Genomic DNA, 26,022 nt, shown 5'->3' on the forward strand with positions numbered 1-26,022 from the left:
CATTAAAGAGAACAGATAATGAGAGAAAATCTCTTCAAAGTGAGTGGAAATCCACCCTAAACAGGTATCACTAGTGTCCCCATTAAAATATTTCCCCTCACCTTTTATTTCAGTGACCATCATAATTTTTTTTTAGTTTCAGTGACAGTTGTTCATACAACAAATAGAGGGGTGAATCTCCCCAGCAGGGACACAGGCGCTAAATAAAAGATATAGCCAGCACTCCCAAAGGTAGAACTAAAGGCATTTTTCTTTTTTAAGTTTTGGATAGAGTGGAGAAGGATTAGAACTAGAGTTAGGGGAACAGTTCGAGCCAATCAAAAGTTTGGCCCGAACATCCCCTGTTCACCAGTTTGGCAAACACCCAAATTTTCCGGCACTCAGTGGGATGTTCACCTACTGAGCACCCCACAATACACTGCGCACTGCATAGGGCATAGCTAGTTGTTAAGGAGCAGGCCGGGAATATGAGTCGTCAGCTGTCAACGGCCTTCCCCACTGACAGCTGAATGAAAAAAAAAAACATTGCAATAGAAAAATAGGGAGGCTAGGATCTGGGGGCCTACTTGTATAAGGGCTTCTAGATTCCGATAAGCCCCCTGCCTCCTGACCCCCAAAACCACTGCCCAGGGTTGTTGGGAAGAGGCCCTTGTCTCCATCAACATGGGGACAAGGTGCTTTGGGGTGGGGGGGGGGCATGTGGCCTGGTATGGTTAATTTCTGACCTGCCGGGCTGCATGCTGGGATAAGGGTCTCATCAGACTACATGATTCTATCTCATGCTGATAGAAAGAGAGAGTACAGAGAGATGGGCTGCTTCTTTTTTTAACTGCCCAGTAACAAGCTGGGAAGGGTCCATGACGACCTGGGCTCAGAGGAAGTGGGTTAAATGATGCTGACCATCAGTCTAAGGAGATCTAGCAGCAGAAAAGTACTGTAAGTGAAATCTCTGAATTAAAGCTGAATGCTTCAGCAAAAGACTTGTTTTGGTATTTTATGTTTTGATTTACTATCCATTTTTATCTTGTTATTTGTGGCTGCAGTTCCGCTTTAAACCAGATGTGCATCACACTTCCTTAAAACATGTCCCATGATCTGTGCCCTTATTCTTGCCATTGCCTATTGAATAAAAATTGGATAGTCTTTCCTCAAGAACAAAATCCCACTACAATATATAAAGTGCAGGACATTAGCTGAATAATTTAGACCTGATGGGCATGACCCATCACAATTTATGAACAATGTGATATATAGTAAACTTTTGTCTCTCCATGTTTTTTTTAGGGAGTCCGGGGCTTGCTTGGACCTAAAGGCCCACCTGGTAACCCAGGTGTAAATGTGAGTATTCTCCATACATTTGGTGCTACATGTAAAAAGTGACCATACTGCTTAGCCATTTATTATTGTATTCCATGTCTCTACAGGGAGTAAGAGGTGGGGATGGGCAAGTGGGACCAAAGGGAAATCTGGTAAGTTCTATTATATATAAATTAGGAACTCAACACAGTATAAACACCATGTCTTTGTAGTATCTGTTCTCATCTGGAAAACTGTCTGTGTCTTAGGGCCCACAAGGTGAGCCAGGCCCTCCTGGACAGCAAGGAGCCCCAGGAACGCAGGGTCTGTCTGGACCACAGGGTCCAGTTGGTCCTCCAGGAGAGCAGGTAATAATGATAAGGTTTAAAAGATGGTATAGCAATTATAAATGTGGTATACTGTAAAAGAAAGAACACTTATCTCATCTACAACTTAACTCATAAATATTTGTTTACAGGGCCCACATGGCAAGCCCGGCCTTCCAGGAATTCCAGGTTCTGATGGACCTCCTGTAAGTACACATTGGGCCAGTTTAACATTAAACTGTCTATGTTTTACAATAAAATTTCCATGTATAACATTAAAATGTCAATGTCTCTATAAACCAGATGTGGATTTTTTATGACTGTGTTAGGTTCTTCACTCTTCTGTTTTTTTTTTTTTTGCTTGTAAAACCAAATCAACCGAATCAAACAGCATCTTCCTCTTGTAACTGTATAAAACCATGAGGTCCATCATGTTATCAAATTCTAGTGGAAATATCTCTATATGGATAATTGTACAGCTGAAAGCAAGCCTTATATATTATTTGTGTATTGCAATCAGCAAAAAACAATTCAAACGACTGAACATGTTAAGCAAAGAGAAACCATAATCCTGCCTAATTCGTGTTTTGACAATGGTTAAGCATAACAAATAATTGTCATCCTTTGTCTTTAGTATGAGGCATTTATTGACTGCCTGTTTTCTTAATTTCCCTACTTTTAAATGCATAAGAGTTCAGTGCTACATAGATCCAGAGAAACAGGCGTTGCATTAAAACTACAGCACTTTAAAAGTGAGACAATATATAAATATATATGTTAAAGTAAAGCAGATTCTAGGTGTTTGTGAGGAAATTGCATCAGATGATAGATCAAGGTAAGGAGAATAAGCACTAACCTGCTTTTGAATATTTCTGTATTTTCCTTCCTTAGGGTCATCCTGGCAAAGAGGGTTATGCAGGCACCAAGGGAAACCAGGTTAGTTTGGTTTAATATTTTACTAGAAACTTATGTGCAAATCAGCTTCAATGTCAATAAAAAAAAATCAACATGAAGGAATTTAATTTTTAATTTAGGGACAAAACATTAACACAAAATAGGAGTTCTTGCATATTGCAGCCAGACAGGTTTATTTTTCATTCTATAAAAAAAACTAAACAAAAACTCTAGTTGAATGATAAAAGCAATAACTTAGTTTTATGCCCATTTTCTTTGGGTTTGATGGATCAGAGGCAACATGTTTCACCTTTCCAGCAAGACGAAAGCCTTGATCTTTAATATCAAGACATGAAATGTCAATAGTCATGGCCACTGATAAGCTAGTACAACTAGTCCTGTTGTACCAGGCCCCATTAGCTGAACAGGGGGGGCCCAGGGTAGCTTTATTGTTAATTTCTGCCTAAATAAGTAAATTGATTTTACTAGACCACACCCCCGCTCCTACTCACTTACCAGGGCTTAATTTGCATTTCCCTGCGCCCCATCAGGTCAACAGAGGGGCCCAGGAGGTGGGAGCAGAGGAGAGATTTTTTTGCATTTTTGAGGCATAGGCGGATAAAGTCAGTGGCGCTGTTTCACTGCAGTCCGGGGGTGGGTGGTGTTGGGGGGCATCAGAAAGGCTGTATGGGGCCTCATGATTTATAACAGCGGCCTTGCATACCTACATATGCTGTGGCTTAGCTCTGAAATGTGCAGCTTGTGTGTCTAAAATATGTGGGGTTTTGGAGGTCTGTATTGATCAGATATGCAATGTTTTCAGGTATTTTGGTTAATAATTTGCCGATACTGTGAGCATCCTAATAACAGCATGATTTTATTTTGGGTTCTTGTCAAGAACATGTAGACCAACAATGGAACAATGGGACTTGGCGACAAAGTTAGGAAATACTCATCTTAGTTGCAAGCTGAGGAATTACATCTAGTTAACTTTTTCAATCTCTTCTGTGACGGTATCAGTTACTCTCTGACAGGCCACATTCACTAGAAGATGTATACCTTATTTAGATACTAAAGCTCTATTGAGTATATAATGTATCCAGATCATTCCACCAACTTTCAAATTTGCAAATCTTCCATAACTGATGCAATCAGCTAACCCATTGAGTAGCGTATGGCGATGTTTGGAACAAACTCTTTATGCCAATAAATCCATAATACGTTGAACCCAAACCTTTCCTTCGCCCATCTGATCTTTATACTGAGACTAAATGATTATAATAACAGCCTATCCCATGGATTAACTCTAGCCCCTTAAGTTGGGCCTAGTGAAATATAATTCCTTAATTTAGTGGATTTCTATTAAAAGTAATCTCAAATAATGGCACAATGAAGAAAATAATTTGCCACCCACCACAGTTGACTACTTGGTCTTCCTCTTCACAAAGCTCTAAAAGTATTATGTTGCAACTCGATATTCTAATATGCTAAATTATTGCATACACAGAAATATTTCTATTAAGTATGGAATCTGTCTCTTATATAAAGGGAAACACAGGTTTCAGTAATGCATTTAGAATGGTCCCCCACCCAAAAGTACAGTAGGTGCCAACAAGCTCCACTGCAGTGCACCACCACGTACAAGCTGTGAATTGTGGTGTGCTGTAAAAAAAAAAGGACAGGAGTACTAATACCTAGCTTGGGCGATTTACAGTTATACCTCATGCATGCATAAAATGTTTTCCAAATTGAATGTTTTTCTAGCTGAATTATTAAACTGAAATGAACTGAGAAACTATACAATAATGATTAAATTTATGATAATAATTATCCAATCTATCCATCACCATCAAAGTTTGACCAATGCGAATGGTCTTGCTTGCACAACAACCTGGATTCATATTTTTGTCCTTTTCCTTAGTGCCTTTGTTGGTCTGTTCCCCTAGTATTATTATACTCATTCATACCCATTTATAAAAATAGATTAAGAAGAATATGGATGCCATGATTGCTCTTAGTCTAAAACAGGATTTAGGAAGTTAATTCATGGTATTGATTGAATTTTTTTTTTCTACCAATTAACTTTATTACTTCTTTTCCTTTAGGGTCCACTTGGTCCCCAAGGTACTATTGGCTATCCTGGGCCTCGAGGTGTGAAGGTACTTTTAAGAAAACTGAATATTTTGCCTAGCCATGACTGTGTTTTGTCTTGTATTTCAACCTGGAAATTGGTTCATATCTTTCCATTTTGTACGCCTGATTGATTCCATGTTTTCTCTAGTACTTTATCTCTTAATCATTTCCTTCTGTGCAGTATTTCCTTTTCTTCCTCCCACTGGTCTCTTTTTTTTTTACATTTGTAGGGAATTGATGGAATCAGGGGCCTTAAAGGACACAAAGGAGAGAAGGTAAGAGGAAAACTTTCATAGTCAATGCCCTTTAAATTTGCCTATTGCCTAAACATAGCTCAGGCAGCCATTTTTCTGCAGCCTTAAGATTTTTCTTTGGCACTGCTGACATCACTGTAGTATTGAGGATTATGCTTTTATGACACATTCAGGCCACTCATTTCTGATTTTTTTTGATAGGATAAATATGAATTCAGACCCTGCAATAAATGTTTCCTTTGTATAGGTGTGAAAGTGGGGCAGTTACTTAAAGGAGACAAGATCACTGTTATCTCATATTCTGTCCCTTAACTTTACAAGTTTAGGAAATAGTGAGGAGGGGAATTACTGAAATCTCCCCAGCAATTGTGGTGCTTAGAAAGACTACAATACCAAGGGTGTGGTGTTTTGTAGAGGGTGTGGTAGAGGGTGTGCTACTTTAGGATAAGCACAGAGAAGCAAAATACTCTTTTGTGATAGGTACACTTTAATGGCTTAAATTACCTTCTGTATAAGACAGGAATCCTCATAATTCCAACCTGATTGACTTAATTCTTTTTTCAGGGTGAAGAGGGTTTCCCTGGATTCAAAGGTGACGTGGGTGTAAAGGGTGATAAGGTAAGTAAAATACAAGTTTACTTTATGTAAATTGATCTACCACTACCAGTCATAATATCACTCACAAATATATATGTTTATGATTCTAAATCTGTGCAGAAGCTGATTTAGGTATTGATATGAAGAAAAGTGTAACCTATTATCTTGGTTGTGTCGTCCCTGCTAAAGCTATAGACAGAGTGATTTTCAGCCTGCAACCACGACCACAGTCAGTGTTGATGGGGTAATCCCTCCTACGTAGCCATTGTGTTCTCCTGGGGGGGGGGGGGGTGCAGGTGATGCCACTAGCAATAATCGCATGTAAAATCCAGCAGGCTGGCTGTACCCTTGGGTACATTCAGCCTGCCCATACATGGTTCAAATCTCAGTTGATTCCTGCTGAACCGGCCCGAGATTTGAACCGTCTATGGCCTGCTTTAGATAAGTTCCCCAGAGACAGTCTATGGTGTCCTAAAGTGGTATTGCCATTGTTAAGGAATACTTTATTTATTTATTTATTTTTAAATATTTTATTGAATTTTCCAAAACAAAACAACAGGTTTAACATTGGCTTTAGTAACATGAAGGTTATGCTACTGCAATTCGTATAATGAGGTTGAAAGGCCTTTGGCTCCCCTCCCATCTAGAGGAGCCAAGGGAGTATGGTGAATAGATCTAAACATTTATAGTGAGTAAAGGGCTATTTCCTGGTATTAGGGAATCAATGTCCACTGATATAGTTTCTTGAACAATCGTGGGCATCTTTGAAGAGATACAGGCTTTGATATTAGTACAATCCGGGGGGAGAGGGGTGCATGGGGTAAGGTCCCGAATACTTACGAAGTACTTGGTACAGAAGGGGATCTGGGAAGCAACCCCCTGTTGGATCGATTCTTGGTATATAGTTCCCATTTCGCCTGGAAGCGCTTAGGGGGGAGGTGAAAAAGAGATACATCCAATAATTCTCTGAAGGAAAACTTTATTGATCATTAACACTTTTTTAATTTAGTCTGACTGTCCTCTGATACCCTGTGAAAGTTTAAAAAACTGAGCCTAAACATATTAGTTGAAGAGGTGATCATGACTGGTGTGTGACTTGGAGTTTTATTTTTTACTTCAAGTTCAAAAGACACGTGCTGGCTTTCAAATAGATGGCTTAGGTTATAGTCAGTATCAGACAGTGTGAAACAAGGAACAAGTTCACTGCTATCTAGTGATAGTAATAGTCAGTATAAGTGAAAGTAATAGGTATATTACACAGTTTTGGACCCAATCTGACCCTTCAGTCTCCTTTTTGGAGCAGTGGGTGTAAACGGACATGTGTTAGTTTACACCGCTGACATCCAGTTCGATCCAATCAGCTAAAAACAGATGGATGGGGTACAGATCCCCATCAGCCTGGTGGATTGGATTGAATGGCAATCCGGTGTAAACGGACAGGTGGTCCATTTACATCCGACCGCCTATAGAGGGGAGCAGCTGTGTCTGCTCTGCATAAGCGGAGCGGACACTGGCCAACCATCTGCCTGCTCAGTGGGGATCAGCGGATAGATTCCCTGCTGAGCAGGCAGACTCCAACTGAGCCCACACTGTGTGGAAGGGGCCATAGAGTGAATTGTGAATGGATACCTTCAAAACGTTAAGTAAAAGGATATAACTTGCAGTAAGACCCTGAAAAAGTCAACCACTTACTTACTACTTACAGTAGCACTTGATATGAATTTGAAAATAGGCAAATAAGGATATAACAGAGGAAAATTTAAATGGATACATAGGGGTTGATTTACTAAGGGCAAACACACTGTTCAGTTTGCAAGGGAATTTTATCTTAGCTTAGTGAGTGTGGTGAAAATTCAAAGAATACCCAATCACGAAAAGAAAAACAGTATTTTTGCTTGCACATGATTGGATTTTGGAAATCAGCAGTGCGTTGCCACATTCACTAAGCTAAGAGTAATTCCCTTGCAAAGAGAACAACCTTTAGTAAATCAACCCCATAATGTCCATACATGAAATATAGTTGCAATTTGATGAATCAACAGAAGGAATTTTATTATAAAATTGACCATGGTAGCTTGTGTAGGACCTTGGTTAAATTTTGATTCTACCAAATGGCAGACATGTAACTGTTTTTAACCATCAACAGTTTTATGTAGTGTGTAATATAGTTTTGGCATGGTCATATGATTAGCTGGACCTGTTATGTGTTTATATTATTGGATAAAAATTGAAATGGTAGTAAATACTTAGAGAATTGGCTTAATCCACCATTAGCATTTACAGTCTAAGTCAGCTTTTCCCAACCTTTTTTTTACCTCCCAAGGAACCTTTTAAATAATTTTCAGGTTCTTGGGGAACCCATCCTAAAATGGATGTTGCCTACAGGCCATGGAACTTTAGCATAAATAATAAGTTGAAGAAAGTAAAGTGGCATATCTAACATACCTACCATTTTTAACACCAGGGCAGAAAAGTGCCTTTAGTCCCCGTTCACACTGGGGCGACCTGTGAGGCGACCTGGTCGCCTCACAGGTCGCCGTAAGTCGCCTTCCATAGGGAAGCTGCGGACCCATTCTAATAGGAGCGACACAAGTCGCTCCGACTTAGAAAAAGGGTCCGGAGCTTCTGTGGGGCGACCCAGAGCGACCGTCATAGACTTCAATGTTATGAAGTCCGTGCCGGCCACTCCGAGGTCGCGGCGCGCTGCTCGCACCGCGACCTCGGAGGTCGCCCCCCCCCCCAAGTCGGATCGCCCCAGTGTGAACGGGGCCTTAAAGTCCCATCACCAGGGGGATTTTCCTTCTTCCATTTAAATAGGGATGTGGCACGACTATCAGGGGTTCTGCTGAGGTCAAACTATTTCACTTTTTACCTCCCAAGGAACATTTTAAATAATTTTAAGGTTTGGGGAACCCATCCTAAAAAGGATGTTGCCTACAGGCCATGGAACATTAGCATAATCAATAAGTTGAAAAAACTAAAGTGGCATACCTAGCAAACCTACCATTTTTAACACCAGGGCAGACAATTTTTTATCAACCCCTATAAAATTCTCTTAAGTGATATTCTTGAAACTAATAATAGGTTCAGAATGACAGGCAAAAAAGGTGAAGTGGCCCTCTGCATTGGTGGCTAGTGGAAAATTGTCCACTTTTATTGATGTTTATTGTAGTATAAAGATCAATTCATCAATGCTCAAGGAACTCCTAGCAACCTCAGAAGCCCTAGGGTGCCACGGAACCCTGGTTGAGAAACACTGGTCTGAGTTTTACTCATTCTTTTATTGCAGGGTAAGCCTTGATGATTGACTTGCTCATTTGCAGTCAGGTGAAGCACTAGTTCTTAATGTCTGTAGGAAGTTACAGGGCACCCTTCCACATTATCCTTTCCTGCCTTGCCCTCTGCCAGGCTGTACCACCACTTTTACTGGTCGCCAGACTGATTTATTTGTGATTTTATCAATGTTTAAGGAATAATATTCTTAGAATACAAACTCTTACAGTGCACTTACAAAGCTTGTACTAAGCTTACAAAATGTGGTTGTAAATGGCATTCACTCGGAACAGAGACGAGTCACTAGTGGTGCACCACAAGGCTCTGTACTGGGTCCTGTTCTATTTGTTGGACAACGTATGTCTTTTTGCTGATGATACAAAGGTTTGTAATAGGGTTGACATCCCTGGAGGTGTCTGTAACATGGAACATGATTTGGCATTGATGGAAGATTGGTGAAAGCTGTGGAAACTGCTGTTCAATGTTTCTAATAGTAAAATAATGCACCTAGGGAAAAAAATCCCTTGAGAAAATACAACATTGGGGGTACAGTTTTGGTCAGCACTACAGAGGAAAACAATTTGGGGGGTACTTATTTCAGATGATTGCAAAATGAGCAAACAATGTGACCAGGCAGTGAGGAAAGCAAATAGAATTCTAGGATGCATCACTAGAGGGGTCACCAGCAGGAGGGAGGAGGTTCTGATTCCTCTATATAGGAGACCTTTTTTAGAATACTGTGTCCATTTCTGGAGACCTCACTTACACAAAATTATTGATAAAATGGAATGAGTCCCGAGAGAGGTAACAAACATGGTGGAAGGTCTGAGGGATAAAATATACTGAGAGCGACTTCAGGAACCTAATATGTACAGTCTGGACGAAAGAAGGAAAAGGGGAGACATAACTGAAAGTTTTAAATACATCAAGGGGGTGAATAAGGTTCAGTGAGGCAGTTTTTTTTAATATGAATCTATAATCAAGAACACGGGGACATGACCTCTAGTGAGCCAGTCAACAGAAATGGCTTCAGGCTTGGAACCTAGATCTATACTCAGAGAAAAAAGTTAACGAAAAAAAAACAAAACAAAAACACTAAGGCCCCGTTCACACTGGGGCGATCTGACTTGCCGACTTGTCGGAGCGGCCGGCACGGACTTCATAACATTGAAGTCTATGCAGGTCACTCCGGGTCACCCCAAAGAAGCTCCGGACCCTTTTTCTAAGTCGGAGCGACTTGTGTCGCTCCTATTAGAACGGGTCCACAGCTTCTCTATGGCAGGCGACCTACGGCGACCTGTCAGGCTACCAGGTCGCCTGACAGGTCGCCCCAGTGTGAACGGGGTCTAAAAAAAAATAAAAAAAGCAAAAACAAAACATAAGAAACCCCCCCCCCAAAAATAAAAAATGGCCAGACTCGATGGACTACTTGGTATTTTTTCTGCCGTCACTTTTTTATGTTTCTACATAAAAATTGTCCAGCAACATTGTGGAAGCCCTCAGAGCATATACTATGCTTCAGTAGACATTTAGCAAGCTTCAGCAATACTAGTGTTTGTTAAATGCCTGCTAAAGCCAAATGAATGATTATTCAAAGCAACAACCAACTCTCTGATCTGTATTCAGAACCATTGACTAGTGCTGAAGGGAAAAATTTTAAGATAACAGTCTGACACGATTTAAATGTGATGTTAAAGGCTGCTGACTGTATTGTTAATAATAGTATTTACAACAAGCCCAGACTACAAAATTCCCATATGTACTGGGCCATAAGTTACCAATATATACATTTACATCCAAAAATTTGGAGTAGAATTAAAGCTAGATATATTCTTTTGAGAACCACTACTTGTGGGGTACAATATATTACAGACATATAGGACATTAGAAAAATAACCCTTGCGTCAGATGCCCATTGGTGTTGTGAAGTCTTTTTTCCCTTCATTTCATGATTTTTTTCTACTATTTATATCCATTCAATGTGCTGAAGGTCATTTTTTACCCAATGTTAAAGAAGAACCCCCTGCCTCATTAAGTCTCTTTTTTACTTTAAACCGTTGTAACAACGTTCATTTTAGTTGATCAGCAGCTAACATGATAGCTGAGCTATGAGGAAACCTTGCATTGCATCATGGGAAGCACCTTTTTGACTGATGAGCCCACCAGAGGAACAAAAAATTGAACATCTCCACATTTTGGAAAGTTACATATGTAGCAACATTATGATAAATAAGTTTCTTAGTCCCGGTTCACACTAGGTCGCTCTGACTTAGGGGGCGACCTGTGAAGTCGCGTGCAGCGTGACTTCAGCGCGACTTGCATGGACTTCATAAAATGAATGTCTATGCAAGTCGCCTCCAGGTCGCCCTGAAGTAGTACAGGAGCCTTTTTCTAAGTCGGAGCGACTTTTGTCGCTCCTATTAGAACGGCTCCTGTATTACACTATGGGAGCGACGGTGCACGACTTGTCAGGCTGACCAAGTCGCCTGACAAGTCGTACCAGTGTGAATGGAGACTTAAATAGAAAGGTTTGTAAACAAAAATGATTACTTAGTTATGTGACTATTTCTGAAGTAACCAGCTTAGTAGATTTGTACTTTTATGTGACTCCCATTACTATAAGTAGTTCATAGGTTGCAAATATACAGGTTCAGCCTGCTCTATCGCTGCCTGTACAGTGTGTTTAAATCAAATTGTGCCATATTTCATGTGTTATCATGCATGGTTCCTCATTTTTCTTTTACATAGGGTGAGGGTGGAGTTCCAGGCTCAAGAGGCGAGGATGGTTCTGAGGGTCCTAAGGGAAGATCGGGCCCCCCTGGTGACCCAGGTCCCCTTGGATTGTTGGGTGAAAAGGTGAGATGTGGCAGTGTCTTATGTGTGCCCACAAACCTGAACAAACCAATAGGATCCGTAACTTAACATATGTCTATTGTGTCTTTCAGGGCAAACTAGGTGTTCCAGGTCTGCCAGGCTACCCAGGACGTCAGGGGACGAAGGTGAAGGAGGGTTACAGCAGAACATAACGGGTATGCAGCACCCCCATCTCTGCGCTGGTTTATAATCAACTCTGCCTTATATCGTTACAGGGATCTCTCGGCTTCCCAGGATTCGCAGGGGCCAACGGAGAGAAGGGAGCACGGGTATGGGAAACATTACCTATTCATATAGTGAAGTCTGTCCCATCTATGCCGGAGGGCTGCTGTTACTTAAATAATCATTTTCTATGTGTGTACATGGAGGTTCAAAAAGGCAAACATTGATTTATGTGTTCCTACCAAATACAAAAAAAAACTTGTTCTTGGGTTAAATTATAATGGTTTTTAATTAAAAAAAAAAAAAAAACCTTTATTTTTAAATAGATCTGTTGAAGCATCACCTAAGCAAAATTAAAGTGCATGTATGGCTAGTTTTCTTTTTTAGAGGGTAGAATATGGAAATGAAGGAATGGACAAAGAGACTTGTTCCCTAAATGAATGTCTTTCTTAAAATAAAAATATTTTTTTAAAAGGTATTCACAAGATTAGTAGAATAAAGGGCATATAGAACCCACAACCAGACCAAACCAACCACCCACTAGGCTCTGATGATGTCCTACCATACTTTGCTGGCTGGGGCTCAGCCTTTGGAGAAACATGTAGGAAATCTTTAAAGAAGGACTCCGTGATAGTGTTAAAATCTGTACAACAGCCATATGTGGCTACTTCAGCAAAACCGTTAATGTGACTTTGTATAAAACTCACTGTTTACAAAACTGATGACGTAATTTCTTGTCCAGTTATTCCTCAATCCTTGGGCTATAGTAGGGGGATCTCAGAAGTAACGATGTCACTTCCTGTTGGTGTTCATCGCTGCCCACTTAGACTGCAAATCCCATCATGCCCTGGGATTTAGAGTTTAGAGCAGGCAGGACCATGGGTGTGTGTGCTGCAGATAGTTCTACTCATAGGACACCACCCACACACACCGCTGCACACTTTTCTCCTACTTTAACATTTTGAGGATGTGACACTATACATTATCCCAGTGGTCTCCAAAATGCGGCCCTTTGCTAGCTTTTATTTGGCCCTCAGGGCATTATTACCCTCCACTGTCAGCAACAGTGGGGCATAGTTCCTGCCAATGACATCAACAATGGGGCACTATTCCTCCCACTGACCATAATGATGGCATACTATTCCTCCCATTGACACCAATGATGGGGCACTATTCCTTCCATTGGCACCAATGATGGGGCACTATTCCTCCCATTGACACCAATGATGGGGCACTATTCCTCCCATTGACACCAATGATGGGGCACTATTTCTTCCATTGACACCAATGATGGTGCACTATTCCTCCCTTTGATACCAACGAAGGGGAACTATTACTTTCTCTAATACCAATCATGGGGCATTGTTTACTCCCTCGGACACCAGGACATTTTCTACTCCCACTGGCCACAGTTCGGACCCTCTAAAGTTTGAAGGACAGTAAACTGGCCCTTTATTTAGTAAGTTTGGAGACCCCTGCATTGTCCCCACAGTATCGGGAATGGATGTCATATTTTTGTAAGCTGCAGGCGCAGGCAGAGACTCACTGAGGTCATAGGAGGCAGGACAGACCAGTAGTCTCCCGCCCCAACACTAACTATGAGGCACAGACTCAGTCTTAGACTCCCAGGTCTGCCCACTGCACCAGCGAGCAGCGACGTTCTTGCTTTACAATTGACTACAGGGGGAATGTACAAGACCAATGGCTGGGGGGGGGGGGGGGTTGTTTCAGCCACTGGTCTTGTCCACAGCATATGAGGGGGATAGAGGGCCTTTCATGCAATAAAGAATGCTGGATTTCTCCCTGGAATGTACAAGAACATCAACAAATTCTTGAAAGGTATGGATGCACCTGTATTTGTATATAAAAGTTTTGCTTTAAGAACTTTAGCTGATGGCGCCTGGATTGAACGGGTTGGGAATTCTATATGCAATTTATTCTACTAATCTTGTGAATACTTTTTAAAAACTTAATTGTTTTAATAACTAAGGCATGCTTGAAAAGGCTCTTTGTCCATTTCTACTGTATTACAGACATATTTGTCTGTGATTCAAGCCTCCTATTCTCAAAGACGCTTTGAAGTTTGAATGGGGGTCTACTGTGACTGTTTGGTGAAGACATTTTTATCTATATAGTGCCTACAATTTATGGAGCTTTTTACATATATATTGTACATTACATCAGCCCCTGTCCTCAAGAAGCTTACAATCTAAAGCCCCTAACTCACATTCATACATACAAATACTAGGGCCAATTTACACAGGAGCCAATTACCCAACCAGCATGTCTTTGGAGTGTTGGAGAAAACCGGGATACCTGGAGGAAACATATGTAGGCACAGGGAGAACATGCAAACACCATATTGGTAGTGTCATGGTTGGAATTCAAACCAATGGCTTCAATGCTGCCAGGGAGAAGTGTTAGCCACTAAGCCACCGTGCTGTCCAGTTATTATTGCAGTTTTTAGTTATTTTTTCCTGCAACATTTACAAATTCAGACACCTTTATATTGGTTTATTACATATATAGAAAAGTAAATTCCTTATTTAGGGATTATTTATCCCCTATTTATAACACACAAAAAAAAAATCAATTTTTTTTGTGTTCCTTGCACATGATTGGGTATTCTTTCCAATGCTCCACATTCACTTGACTAAGTGAATATTCCTTTTCAAAGTAAAAAATCCTTTGTAAAGTAAAAAATCCTTTGTAAAGTAAATCACCCCTACTGAGTCAGACTTTGCCCATTACCTTGCACTGAGAAAGAGGAAGGGGTAAGGTTGAGAATCTTCAGACATGCATGAAAATGCCAATCACCCTCTCGTTATGATATTAGCCTATAGGTCCATGGATAGTAATGATTTTATTGCAAGAACATTCCTGCTCATGTGAATAGAGGTAGAAGAGGAGATTATTGCTGCTGGCAGATGATGCTGGACACTTTTCTCATGGGTGGATAGTAAAAAAACGGGACAGGACTTCTAAACTGGCTATTAGATATGCCACCTGTCAGCAGCCAAAAAATCATGAACATTACATCACTGCCCAATATGACCAAAAAATTACTGGATTGGGCATTTGCCAGCAAATAGCCTAAAAAAAACACACACGCAGACACATAAAAATGAGCTAAAAAAAAGCATAAAAGGCAACAGATTTTCTATAATGGCCACATTTAGACTATGCTAGACAGGTTCATTTAATTTGACTTTGTGAAAGTTGACTTTATATAGCAGTGATATTTTACATGCATTGTTTGTCATGTGCTGTTGTTCCAGTGCTGGATTGCACAGATTACTGCTGAGTCATCACATCATTTGATAACAGGTTCACATTAATCGACTTTGTTAATTCAGAAGCTCAGGGATGTCTATATATATATATATATATATATATATATATATATATATATATATATACACAGGGCTTTTTCTCAGAGAATAGGTGCAGGAACTCCTGCCTTCTGAGTCCCCCTTTGACTCCTCCTCTACCCGCCTCCGTGCTTGGTTCCACCTCTTATCTGTCTCCCAGTACCATCCCTTTTAGAGAATACAGAACTAAGTATCATTTTGTGGCATTAATTATTTTGTATGGAATTTGTTAATGATAGCAAGAAAGGCAGTAAAATAGATCAAAAGTAGTAAAATGGACACCCCAGTGACAATAGATCCAGCCAGCAACTATGGACTCCCACAGCCAGCATCAATAGACCCTCCAGCACCAGCAGCAAGCAACAATAGACCCCTCCCTCAACAGTGTATCCCTCCCAGCAATGACTGACCCCGCTGCAACATAAGACCCACCCCAGCAAAAATAGATTCTCCACCAGCAAAAATAGACCTCCCCAGCAACAATAGACCCCCTGCAAAAATAGATCCCTTTCAGCAACAAAAGATTCCCCAGCAGCCAACAACAAAGACTCCTTCTTAAATAGTAGATCACTCCCAGCAATGATTGACCCCTCTCCCAGCAACAAAAGACCTGACTCCAGCAACAATAGATCCCCCACCAGCAACAGAAGACCTCCCCAGCAACAATAAACCCCCTTCCTCTGCAAAAATAGATCCCCTCCAGCAACAATAGATTCCCCAGCAGCCAGCATCAATAGACCCTCCAGCACACCCCCAGCACCCCTTGCCATTACATACATTTAGTTCTGAAGGTGCCGGAACTGCATTCCCCCACGTTCCTGCTGAAAAAAAATATATAATATAATATATATATATATATATATATATATATATATATATATATATACAGTATATAAAATAAAATGATATATATAATTTTAAATTGTAGTGTGTGTCCTGTGTTGCTTTGTAATGTTGGATAGTAACTATCTGTAATGATCACACTGATTACTGCTAAGTTGCATGATTTTGATGATAGGTTCACTTTAAGTAGCTTTGATAAAGTACATTCAGGGATGACTATATTTATATACTTTATATACATATGTATAGTATTATTTTACATTGTAGTGTAGTGTTTGTCATTAGTTGCAGTGTAGTGTTGGATTGCAGCGGTATTGTAACTATCTGTAATGATCACACTGATTAATGCTATGTTGCATCATTCTATGAGTTTCTGATTCCTTTTTCTCGTAGGGTTTGTCTGGAAAATCAGGTCCCAGAGGAGAGAGGGGCCCCTCAGTAAGTATCATTAGCCTTATCCACTGAAGGTTTTTTAATAATTATCCATATTTATCAAGAGATCAAACTGTTACTATTAATTCTGTACTAAAGAAAAAATATTGGTGGTTAGTTCTGATGCTTACAAATTCAGGTGCACATAACCTGATAACATCCAAGATTGCTGTTTTTTATTTTCCTTTTATCCTCGGTGTAGTTTACCATAAAGAGAACCAGCCTATATTAACTCTATGTAAGAATATGAATAATCAATCTTAAATTATTATAATTTTGCAAGTCTACTTATAAAAGATGTGTATTTGCCCTATAACAAAAAGGAGACCTTCATTTAAAAGTAAAAGTACCACTTATCTGCCTCCCCTCCTCTAACATTTTTGGTAGTTTTTTTTTCTTGGGGGGGGGGGGGGGGGGTTTCTGGCAGGTACCTGCTCCCACTTCCACAATTCTCATCTGGTGAGAATTACAGAAGTTTGGGACACCTCCAACCTGCAACCTCCTGGCATGCGTCACATCTCAGGAGGCTTTGGAACCAATCTAAGGCTTTCTGTACACTTAGCCTACATTTACCGCAGCCGCAGGAAAACACAAAATACGGCAAAAAGCGCTGGCGGTTAAAATGTTCCTTCTGTGTTCAGCAGAGGTTGAAGCTCACCTAAACGAGGCAGCACCAAAACTCTGCTAAAAGCCTATGTGTACATGGGCATATAGGCTTTTATGGAGTAGAGTTTGGCAAAAAAAAACACCAAAAGCTCCTAAACTCAAATTTAGGAGCTGCTAGTGTACATGAAGATTTACAGCACAATGCAATATCATGCTTGTGCAATGGGGAGCCGGCAGTAAAACTGCAGGAAGTCACAGCTGGCTCCCACAGCCAAGATGGCAAGGCCAGGGAATATGAAGACAGGTGAAGAACCGGCCCAATTGAAGACAGTGCTGGACTCCTGGGCTACACACTATTTATATATTCTATAGCTATATTTTTATATAATTTTGCCGAACCTGACTTCCTAATTGACATCTTAATTGACTTCTTATGGTTTTAAATTGAATTGGACTATACATATCCTGCTTTTGGCACTTTACCCCTTGCACACATAGTCCATATTTGGGCAAAGAGATGACCTCTGGTCACCACTTCTGGGAGACCTGCCTGAGGAGAATCATTCCTTCTACATTGCTTAAGAACGACTGGGAACAGCTACTGCTTTAAGAGATCCTGTGTCTCACAATTTAGGTTGTACAGTATGTCATGGATCAGAGATCATCTGAAATCAGACAGATGATGCCCTGTCAAATTCTTGAACTCACGCACTATCTCCCTAGACCTGTGTGTGCATAATGGGGTCACAAAACAAAACTCTGTTGTTTTTTGTCTCTTAACTACATGGATTTGGTATATGATGTCCTTATGCACACTGAGGAGCTGGAAGACAAGTGCATCAGGTCTATCATGTGATCTGAGACAGCAACAATTATCAGACTTCAGGAGAATTCTGACTCCTCTGATATCTGAAACTCAAGCTAAAGTGGCATGCCCAGACAAAGGAGGCCAAGTCAAATATAGAGGCAAATGCAAATATTTCATAAGTGATCCTACGGGTGTAATCGTTTAAGATTTAATATTAAACATTTTGTGAGAGTCCAATTTGGACTGGTTCTCTGTAAGAAGTACATTTTACCAGGGCCAAGAAGTTACTAAATTAATAATAAATTAATTCACCTCCCATATGGAAGAAAAATATATTTCCAATATATTTAGGGAACAATTTTTAGAAATATATTGAATATGGCCAAAATTGTAGCATTTCAAATATATTTGGGAAAAATAAATTAAAAATGTTTGTTTTTAAATATATTTCAAATATATTTTTCTTCCATGTGGGTATTAACTTGTACATTCCTCTCCGTATTTTAAAATCGTACATTTGTGCAAGCTTAAATCCACAATGCCCCAAAATTTAATATTTATCTTTTTAAACATAGCTTTATTTACCTGAAACTACTCCTATTATGTGCCCATGGTTGGGCGTGGTGCTGGTTCCGGGTGAACCAAGTAATATGACAGGATCAAAGAAGCAACTTACTGCGCTCTTCTCAATATCCTTTTAAGGTTAATAAAAGGCTATCAGCGCTTTTACTTGGGCTTCTGTTACCCAGAAAATGTCCAAAAAAAGCTTCATATCCTGCTTAAGATCTTGTTGAGTGCCTACTACTTTGGACGATTTGCAAGTGTAACGAAAATCCTACAAAACAACCATGAGTAAATCTAAGCTGATAGCTTTTCCGGGAGCGGAAAAACAGTCCTTAATTAGATTCAGTAGGATGCTATGCTGCATCTCTTTGAATATTGAATTACATTTTTACTCTTATTTATTTTGTTTTTCTCAGGGGCCTAGGGGACAGAGAGGACCAAGAGGAGCCACAGGAAAATCAGGACCAAAGGTTGTTCTTTACAATTTTGTAACACTGATAATGCTATTTGTTGTGTGTCTGTGTGGCTCATGTGCTATGATGTTTCTGCACACATATATTATATATAGATGTTCATAATATATATAGTATTTCTATCACACCTACCTCTAGCGTTGGTGGTCAGACACAATAGCTGGCTCTGTGTTCTTTACCTATAGCAGCCCCCTTTCTCGTAAGGCAAGCAGGCCTACTGGTACTGGATTGCCCCCAGGTCTTATACACAATGCTATAGTGCCGGACCAGCACGCTGGGGCAGACGCAAACTAAGCACAACAGATAGGTACTTTCAGTTGGCAGACAGGTAGAATGGTCCAGTGACAGTCCAGTTTCAGGGCAGGCAGCGTTCAAAGAGTAGTCAGGGTCACATCCATGGTCAGTGCCATCTTAAGAGCATTAAAGGGCCCCGGACAATGCAGTGCACTGGGGCCCTGTCTACACAATCATCCACAGGAATAAAAATGCAAATTATCGATAAGGCGATATTTATTGGTACAGCAGTGCCAGGCTAATGACAGCTTCCAAGTTTGGCGGCTGGGTCCGGTGAACACACACACGGACGGGAGTCAGACTGGACTGTCCTGTGTGTGCCTGTTCCCGTGGAGGTGGACAGGCATTCCGGCAATTTTGGGCTCCCCCTCCAACGCCCAAGTGGCCTGACCGCAGCGCAGGACCGACAGGCTCTTGCCACCTGCTAAGTTCAGCAGCAGGATGCAGACTGGAATCGGGACCAATGCTTGGCTGGGGCTGGGTCACTGGGCAGGTGGGGCCCCCTGGGTGAGTCGGGCCCCCGGGCAACTGCCCAGCATACCCATTCGGTAAGATGGCCCTGTCCATGGTCCAATCCAAGGCGGTGAACAAGGGAATCCAAACTACCTGTGGCAGGGCAGGGCTTGGGTGAAGATAAAGGTCAAAGCATGGGAACAAGGAAGGAAAACAGGGAGCTTGAAGAATGTGTTACAAACACTATAACAAGCATGACACTGAGGGCATGGCTGGTTTAAAATAGGTTTGAACACCACCCATAGGCTGGGTCTACACCAATCACCCAGCAGGTAGACAGCCAGACAGGGAGAATGCAGCTCAGCCAAAACCGGGATGCTGGAATGAGACCAGTTGCTGCCATGGAACAGGAGCGTTACACGCTCCTGACAATTTCTCTTTCATTTGTCACCATAGCCCCTTGTAGCATGCCTGTTAAGATTCCTGAAATACCATGGACAATATAGTCCCACTTAGTGAAGGACAAGGCTTGCCTGTTCAACCTGTTCTAATGCATAATGCTTGGGTGAAAAGCAAAATGTCTTCAATATTACAGAACATGTCCAGTTGAACTTAGTTACTTTGACTATGTGCTGCCCCCTGGTATATTTGCTCTACTTCAAGTTGTAAAATCAGTCAGCCAGAAAGTTTATTCTGTAACAAGCATGTTATAACATTTCTGATGGCGACCCTTAGACTTTCAAATCTCTTGCACCGTTTGGCTCACTATACAAACAGACAAGTATTTTCTATTTTCTAAAGTTTAACTCTCCCATAATGATGACTACAGACTAAGCTATTTGTGCAGTCAGTAGGTATTATTGAGCATTCATGTATAGCGTAAGGAGTTTTTTGGTTTTATTTGGCCCATTACAGTTTAAAGGGAATAGCTTTTGTAATCATTTTGTTTGTGTGTTTGTATGGAAGATGTCTTTTTTAATCTCACAGATGAACAGTCTGTAAATTAAAGAAATATTAATGAGAGAAATGCTTAGAATTTAATTCCCATAGCATCTAAACAATCTTTGCCTAGCATGTTGTAATTTTAATCTTGTCTTGTCTGCTCTTTTAGGGTACATCTGGTGGTGATGGTCCATCAGGGCCATCCGGAGAGAGAGTAAGTCCATTTTGAAGGTTCCCTCAGGCAAGACCCGTATCTTAAACCTGTCCATTCTTTAACAAATTTGACATAATTACACTCAGACAATTCTGCCTTCAGCTTTGCTTTGAATGTCCACCACCCATGTTTGTCTATTGCTTACTCTTCATTATCTTTCATTCTTTAAATTACCAACTTTTCTAGGTCAACAATTATTCCTTTGTTATGTACATAACATTTAATCAATAATATTTTTACATTTCTAGCTTTTGATATTGAAATTTTCTCTTTAACTCTTGGTAGGGTCTTCCTGGACCACAAGGTTCTAATGGGTTCCCAGGACCAAAAGGACCTCCTGTGAGTATTTGGTGTTTTTTTCTTTGTTGTTTTTGTTGCTGTAGTGGGTATAGTTACATCTTTCTTGGTTTAAAGCTGCACTCCAGACACAATAACATTAGACTTGATTATTTAGATTTCAGAATACCTGGCACCAAAGATGCTTAATTCCATTGATAGATGTCCCTGTGTAATGCAGCGCATATAAAAATGTTGCTCTATCCAGTGGTAGGGCACAGTCAATACTACCTACTGTCTATGAGCAGGGTGACCACTTTCTTCACCACCTCTTCAACAGTTCTAGGGAGGGAGCAATAACATCCTCAGACAAAAACCAGGGGTAGTAGCTGGTTGCAGTACATACAAGGTATGCTGGTCGAGGACCTCGCTGTGCATAAGTCTACCCTCTTTGCCAATTTGTGGCTTATCTCCCCAGCCACCTCTGTGGATAACCTCTTAGGGACTAAGAATACGAAGAAAACAAATCTGGGACAATGTGAAAAAAGGAAAGATGGGCCATTAGCTGGAGAAAGAGGTGGGGAATTGATTTTAGCTACTGCCCAGACATGTGCTTTAAAGTGGAACTATACCCTCCTATCCTTTTCTGTAAAGGAAGGTACCAACTTGGTCTCTGTTTGATCTGCAACTGCCATGACGCTGCACATGTGATCAGTTATGACACCAGCTTGGTTTGGTTGAGAGCACAAGCAAATGTGACAGTTAGCATTCCCAGCATTCTTGGAGTGTAACTGTTTTTGAAACCATTAAATCAGTGGGTTTAGTTCTGCTTTAAATGTCACAAGGGGATGGGTCATTTGTGGTGCCTGTCCAATGCCTTGATGGACGAATGTGTAGAGTAGAACTAGAAAGTGAACTATAAATATCTACTAAAAAAACACCTGCTTGGCTGCCCATTTGTGGATGAATTTGCTTTGTTCACTGCCATAAATGCAAACTTCAAATGAACCAATCATGAAGAAAGTATAGAAGGTGTTACTGCGGACTTGTTTTAGGGTTCTATTCACAAGCGTTAAAACTCAGTGGCGCTTCGTTCCTCCTCCGGTGACACTCTCCTCTCCTCACATCCCGTCTCCTCTGCTCTCCTTGTGCGGAATAGGGATCAGCCTTGTGACTCGGCTATCAGCCTTGGGCTGGACCGGCCTGTGCCCGGGGAAGGGGGGTTATCCGGGCCGCCAGTGTTCGGAGTGACGTCACAGGGCCCGGAGTGTGAACGGATGTATTGATGGATTCCAGGCCCGGCTATCATCGGGGGCTGGGGGGCGGCGGGAGCTCCAATAACATTGCCTATGGAGGGTCGGCCTCCAACTCCCCAGCCCTGACCGGAGCCCAGGCCCGCCGGAGGAAGCAACCTCCCCGGCCAGCGGACTTTAAACTCCAAGTCATTATTATCGGCTCCAGAGGAGTGGGCAAGACCAGCCTGATGGAGAGGTTCACCGACGACACCTTCTGTGAGGCGTGCAAGTCCACTGTGGGGGTCGATTTTAAAATCAAAACTGTAGAGTTAAGAGGAAAGAAAATCAGGTTACAAATATGGGACACAGCTGGCCAAGAGCGATTCAACAGCATTACCTCCGCCTATTACAGAAGTGCCAAGGGAATCGTATTAGTGTATGATATTACCAAGAAAGAAACCTTTGATGATTTACCCAAATGGATGAAGATGATTGATAAGTATGCTTCTGAAGACGCAGAACTTCTTTTAGTTGGAAATAAGCTGGATTGTGAAAGCAACCGAGAAATTACCCGGCAGCAAGGAGAAAAGTTCGCACAACAGATCACTGGCATGCGGTTTTGTGAAGCAAGTGCCAAGGACAACTTTAATGTAGATGAAATTTTTTTGAAATTGGTTGATGACATATTAAAAAAGATGCCTCTGGATATAATGCGGAGTGAGCTCTCCAACAGCATCCTGTCTCTACAGCCAGAGCCTGAAGTTCCTCCAGAACTGCCTCCACCTCGACCTCCAGTCCGGTGCTGCTGATTCTCTTCTGTGCCCTGACAGAGTGGCACAGTGACACTCAGCCCCTGTGCTCTGTTATACAATCATATGGAAGGTCCCATTTTGCACTTCTGACTCAGTAAAATGTGTAAATACATAAGCAGCAAATGGAGAATAGGTCTGCATTTTGGAAGCATTTCTTTTTTTTCACAGTCGGAAGTTTGCACACTAATGTCAATGGCCTCTGGATAAAGAGATTGGCCCATTGTAAGCGCTGTACTGCAGTGGTTCCTGCAAAGCACTTTAATTCAGGCTCCACTAGTTGTGTAGTATTTAGTGTTGAAATAATGGCATTTTCTGCTCCAATGTTTAATCAGGCTGCCAGCTACCAAACTTTTTTCTTCTTTATTTTTTTTTATTTTTTTTTTTTTTAATTCTAGACATATATATGGTGCTTTGCTAAATGTATTATCACTCCAAAATATTTAAATATTTAAGGTCTCCATAAAATGCTTCCATATACAGTATTATATTTAGTTTATTATACAGTGCAATTTTTATTTTTAATCTGTAGCATTATAGAATTACTGGATCTGCCACGATTATTAATGTTTGTTCCAGTAGTTTATTTTATTTGAAGTATTTATTAACGTCTAAATAGTTTGAAGGATCTGTTTCTGTTCCACTATTTTGCATTTGCTCTTAGTGGTTTACACTTTGAGCTGTCAGTTTCCCCCTTTTTTTTTTTTTAAGTCCCTCTGGCACAGGATCCATTGTGTGGGATTAAAGCTTAATTGATTAAGCATAAAAGGTATTTGGTTTTTGAACTTTGTAGGGACTTCACTGCACACATCAGAAGATGGACTTATGTGGATGTATTGACTGAAAAAAGACTGCTTTTCCACTTAGGAATGGATCACAACAAGACTGAAAATGTATTTTTTCTATTCACTTACTAATCTGCAAATTTGACCTCGCCAATTTTTATGGGAGGGTTTTTTTTTTTTTGTTTTGGTGAAAAGACATAACATACACCTAAATGGCACACTTCTTCTAATCATGGTGGTTTTGTGAAGTCTGTATTTGATATCTCTCTATTTCAATGCACTGTATAATACAGTATGGGGAAACCGTAGCAGATAATGCATTTGGATAATGTGTCCTTGTGGAATCAAGATCATATTTCTAACTAATGAAGTGAAATCAACTTTTTTTTTATTTAAAAAAAAAAAAAAAAAATAAAACTCAGTGGCTGCTGTGTGGTGTGATGGAGCAGAAAAAACTGCAGTACCAAGGTGCAGATTGTGGCGCATGGCACTGTTCACCTTTTTTTTTTAACAAACTTTATTGAAACATCACACTGGATTGCCTTGCACTGCGTTGCGCTGGAAAAAAGTACAGTCTGACATACTTTTTTTAGTGCACACTACCCACACACCACCACAACGTGGTGATATGAATGCATGAAGGTAAATATCCTTCAGCCTTTACAACCACTTTAGGTCAATGTGCAAATAATGTGCCAATGAGAACCCAAACTTTTTCAAAGCGTTTATTCAAGTCCTGAATAATACTAGCAAGTTCCTCATGAGACATACTCTATGAAATGTTTTGCCGTACTTGAGAGACAGGGACTGAGGCCTTTCTCCATGATCTGGCAATAGTTAGTTTAGCCGCCAAAAAAATAAAGAAAACCAACGATTGATTGGATTGAGAACACCTTCTCCAGTGGTTCATTCAAAAGAGCTACCCATGGGGATTGCGGAATGTTGACACCAGTGACCCGTCAAAGAAGGGCAAAAATTCTGTTACAAAGCCCCGCAGTCAAGGGCATTCCCACCAGATATAAAAGATATGAAACATCGTACCTGGTATTTGGCATCCTCTAAAACAAGAAGGGAAAACACTGGGATAAAGTTTTGACAAAAGAGCAGGAAATATGCAGACATTTTTCAAAGACAAGGGCACACACAAGGCTTTGAGTTATAATGTTGTGCAATTGGGATAGGAATCTTGTCCACAGTGGTCACAATACTGCTGTCTCCACTGACACAAGGCGGCAGTGCATAGTAGCTATATAATGCCCCGTTTCCACTGAGCTTTCTGGTACGGTTCGGTACGGTACGCTATTTATGCCGTTTCCATTATGAATGGTACCCTAATTCCGAACCGTACCGTACCACTTTTTTGGTACCCTTTCGTTGGCGTACCAAGAACATTAGTACCGTACCAACTGGGTGGAGCTACACTCTATAGAACTTTGATTGGTTGACAGAGAATTCTCTATCACAGCTTTCCTGATACACCACGCCTATCATGAAAGGGTACTATTGGCAGTGGAAACGCAATGTGTACCGTACCGAACCATACCGTACCGCACCACTCAGTGGAAACGAGGCATTAGTGACAATGCAGTGGACAGAACAGTCTGAGTGTCATCACCCTAATGCAGGAAGTGTAAACCCAGTGGTTCTACATGGCAGGACCATTACACAGCAGTGCAGAGGTTTAATTTAAAACAGAGATAAGTCATGCTGATGTCAGGTGACTGTATAACATATGCAGGTTTATAATTTCCTTTCTCTTTTCAATAAATGACCCTAAAAGGAACAATTCACTAGACAGCATTGCTACAAAGCTAATTATCCTTTCTTCTTTGGCAGGGCCCTTCTGGTAAAGATGGAATCCCTGGACATCCTGGACAGAGAGGAGAAGTGGTAAGTTAACTTGAGTATAAGAGATTAACTTTGTTAAGCTAGTAAAATGCTGGCCTAATGTAAGTCCTTGGGTAATATTGTCTGACTTATTTTATTTTGCAGGGTTTCCAAGGTAAAATTGGAACCACCGGACCTCCAGGTGTTGTGGGACCACAGGTAAGAATTAATTTTTTTTTGTAGGAATCATTGTCTATAGCCATAGCCCTCCATATATATAT

At 40.8% G+C, this 26,022-nt stretch overlaps 2 protein-coding genes across 2 annotated transcripts in view; both read left to right on the forward strand.

Annotated features, from left to right (window-relative positions):
* The window catches only part of LOC309559991 (uncharacterized protein), a 217,167-nt gene that overhangs the window by 141,756 nt on the left and 49,389 nt on the right, over positions 1–26,022 (forward strand). The window contains exons 21-37 of the mRNA XM_082263472.1: positions 1,285–1,338; positions 1,425–1,469; positions 1,566–1,664; positions 1,775–1,828; positions 2,514–2,558; positions 4,622–4,675; positions 4,880–4,924; positions 5,468–5,521; positions 11,522–11,629; positions 11,719–11,772; positions 11,863–11,916; positions 16,417–16,461; positions 18,850–18,903; positions 20,765–20,809; positions 21,095–21,148; positions 25,751–25,804; positions 25,907–25,960. Of these exons, the coding sequence (XP_082119598.1) occupies positions 1,285–1,338; positions 1,425–1,469; positions 1,566–1,664; positions 1,775–1,828; positions 2,514–2,558; positions 4,622–4,675; positions 4,880–4,924; positions 5,468–5,521; positions 11,522–11,629; positions 11,719–11,772; positions 11,863–11,916; positions 16,417–16,461; positions 18,850–18,903; positions 20,765–20,809; positions 21,095–21,148; positions 25,751–25,804; positions 25,907–25,960 (972 nt within the window). The remainder of the gene's footprint in view (positions 1–1,284; positions 1,339–1,424; positions 1,470–1,565; positions 1,665–1,774; positions 1,829–2,513; positions 2,559–4,621; positions 4,676–4,879; positions 4,925–5,467; positions 5,522–11,521; positions 11,630–11,718; positions 11,773–11,862; positions 11,917–16,416; positions 16,462–18,849; positions 18,904–20,764; positions 20,810–21,094; positions 21,149–25,750; positions 25,805–25,906; positions 25,961–26,022) is intronic.
* LOC309559992 (ras-related protein Rab-12) lies at positions 22,192–24,115 on the forward strand. The gene has a single exon (XM_082263473.1). The coding sequence runs from the start codon at positions 22,371–22,373 to the stop codon at positions 23,127–23,129; it is 759 nt and encodes a 252-aa protein (XP_082119599.1). The 5' UTR covers positions 22,192–22,370; the 3' UTR covers positions 23,130–24,115.

The sequence above is a fragment of the Pelophylax lessonae genome, assembly GCF_965119305.1.
Source record: "Pelophylax lessonae genome assembly, chromosome: 7".
NCBI classification, from domain to species: domain Eukaryota; kingdom Metazoa; phylum Chordata; class Amphibia; order Anura; family Ranidae; genus Pelophylax; species Pelophylax lessonae.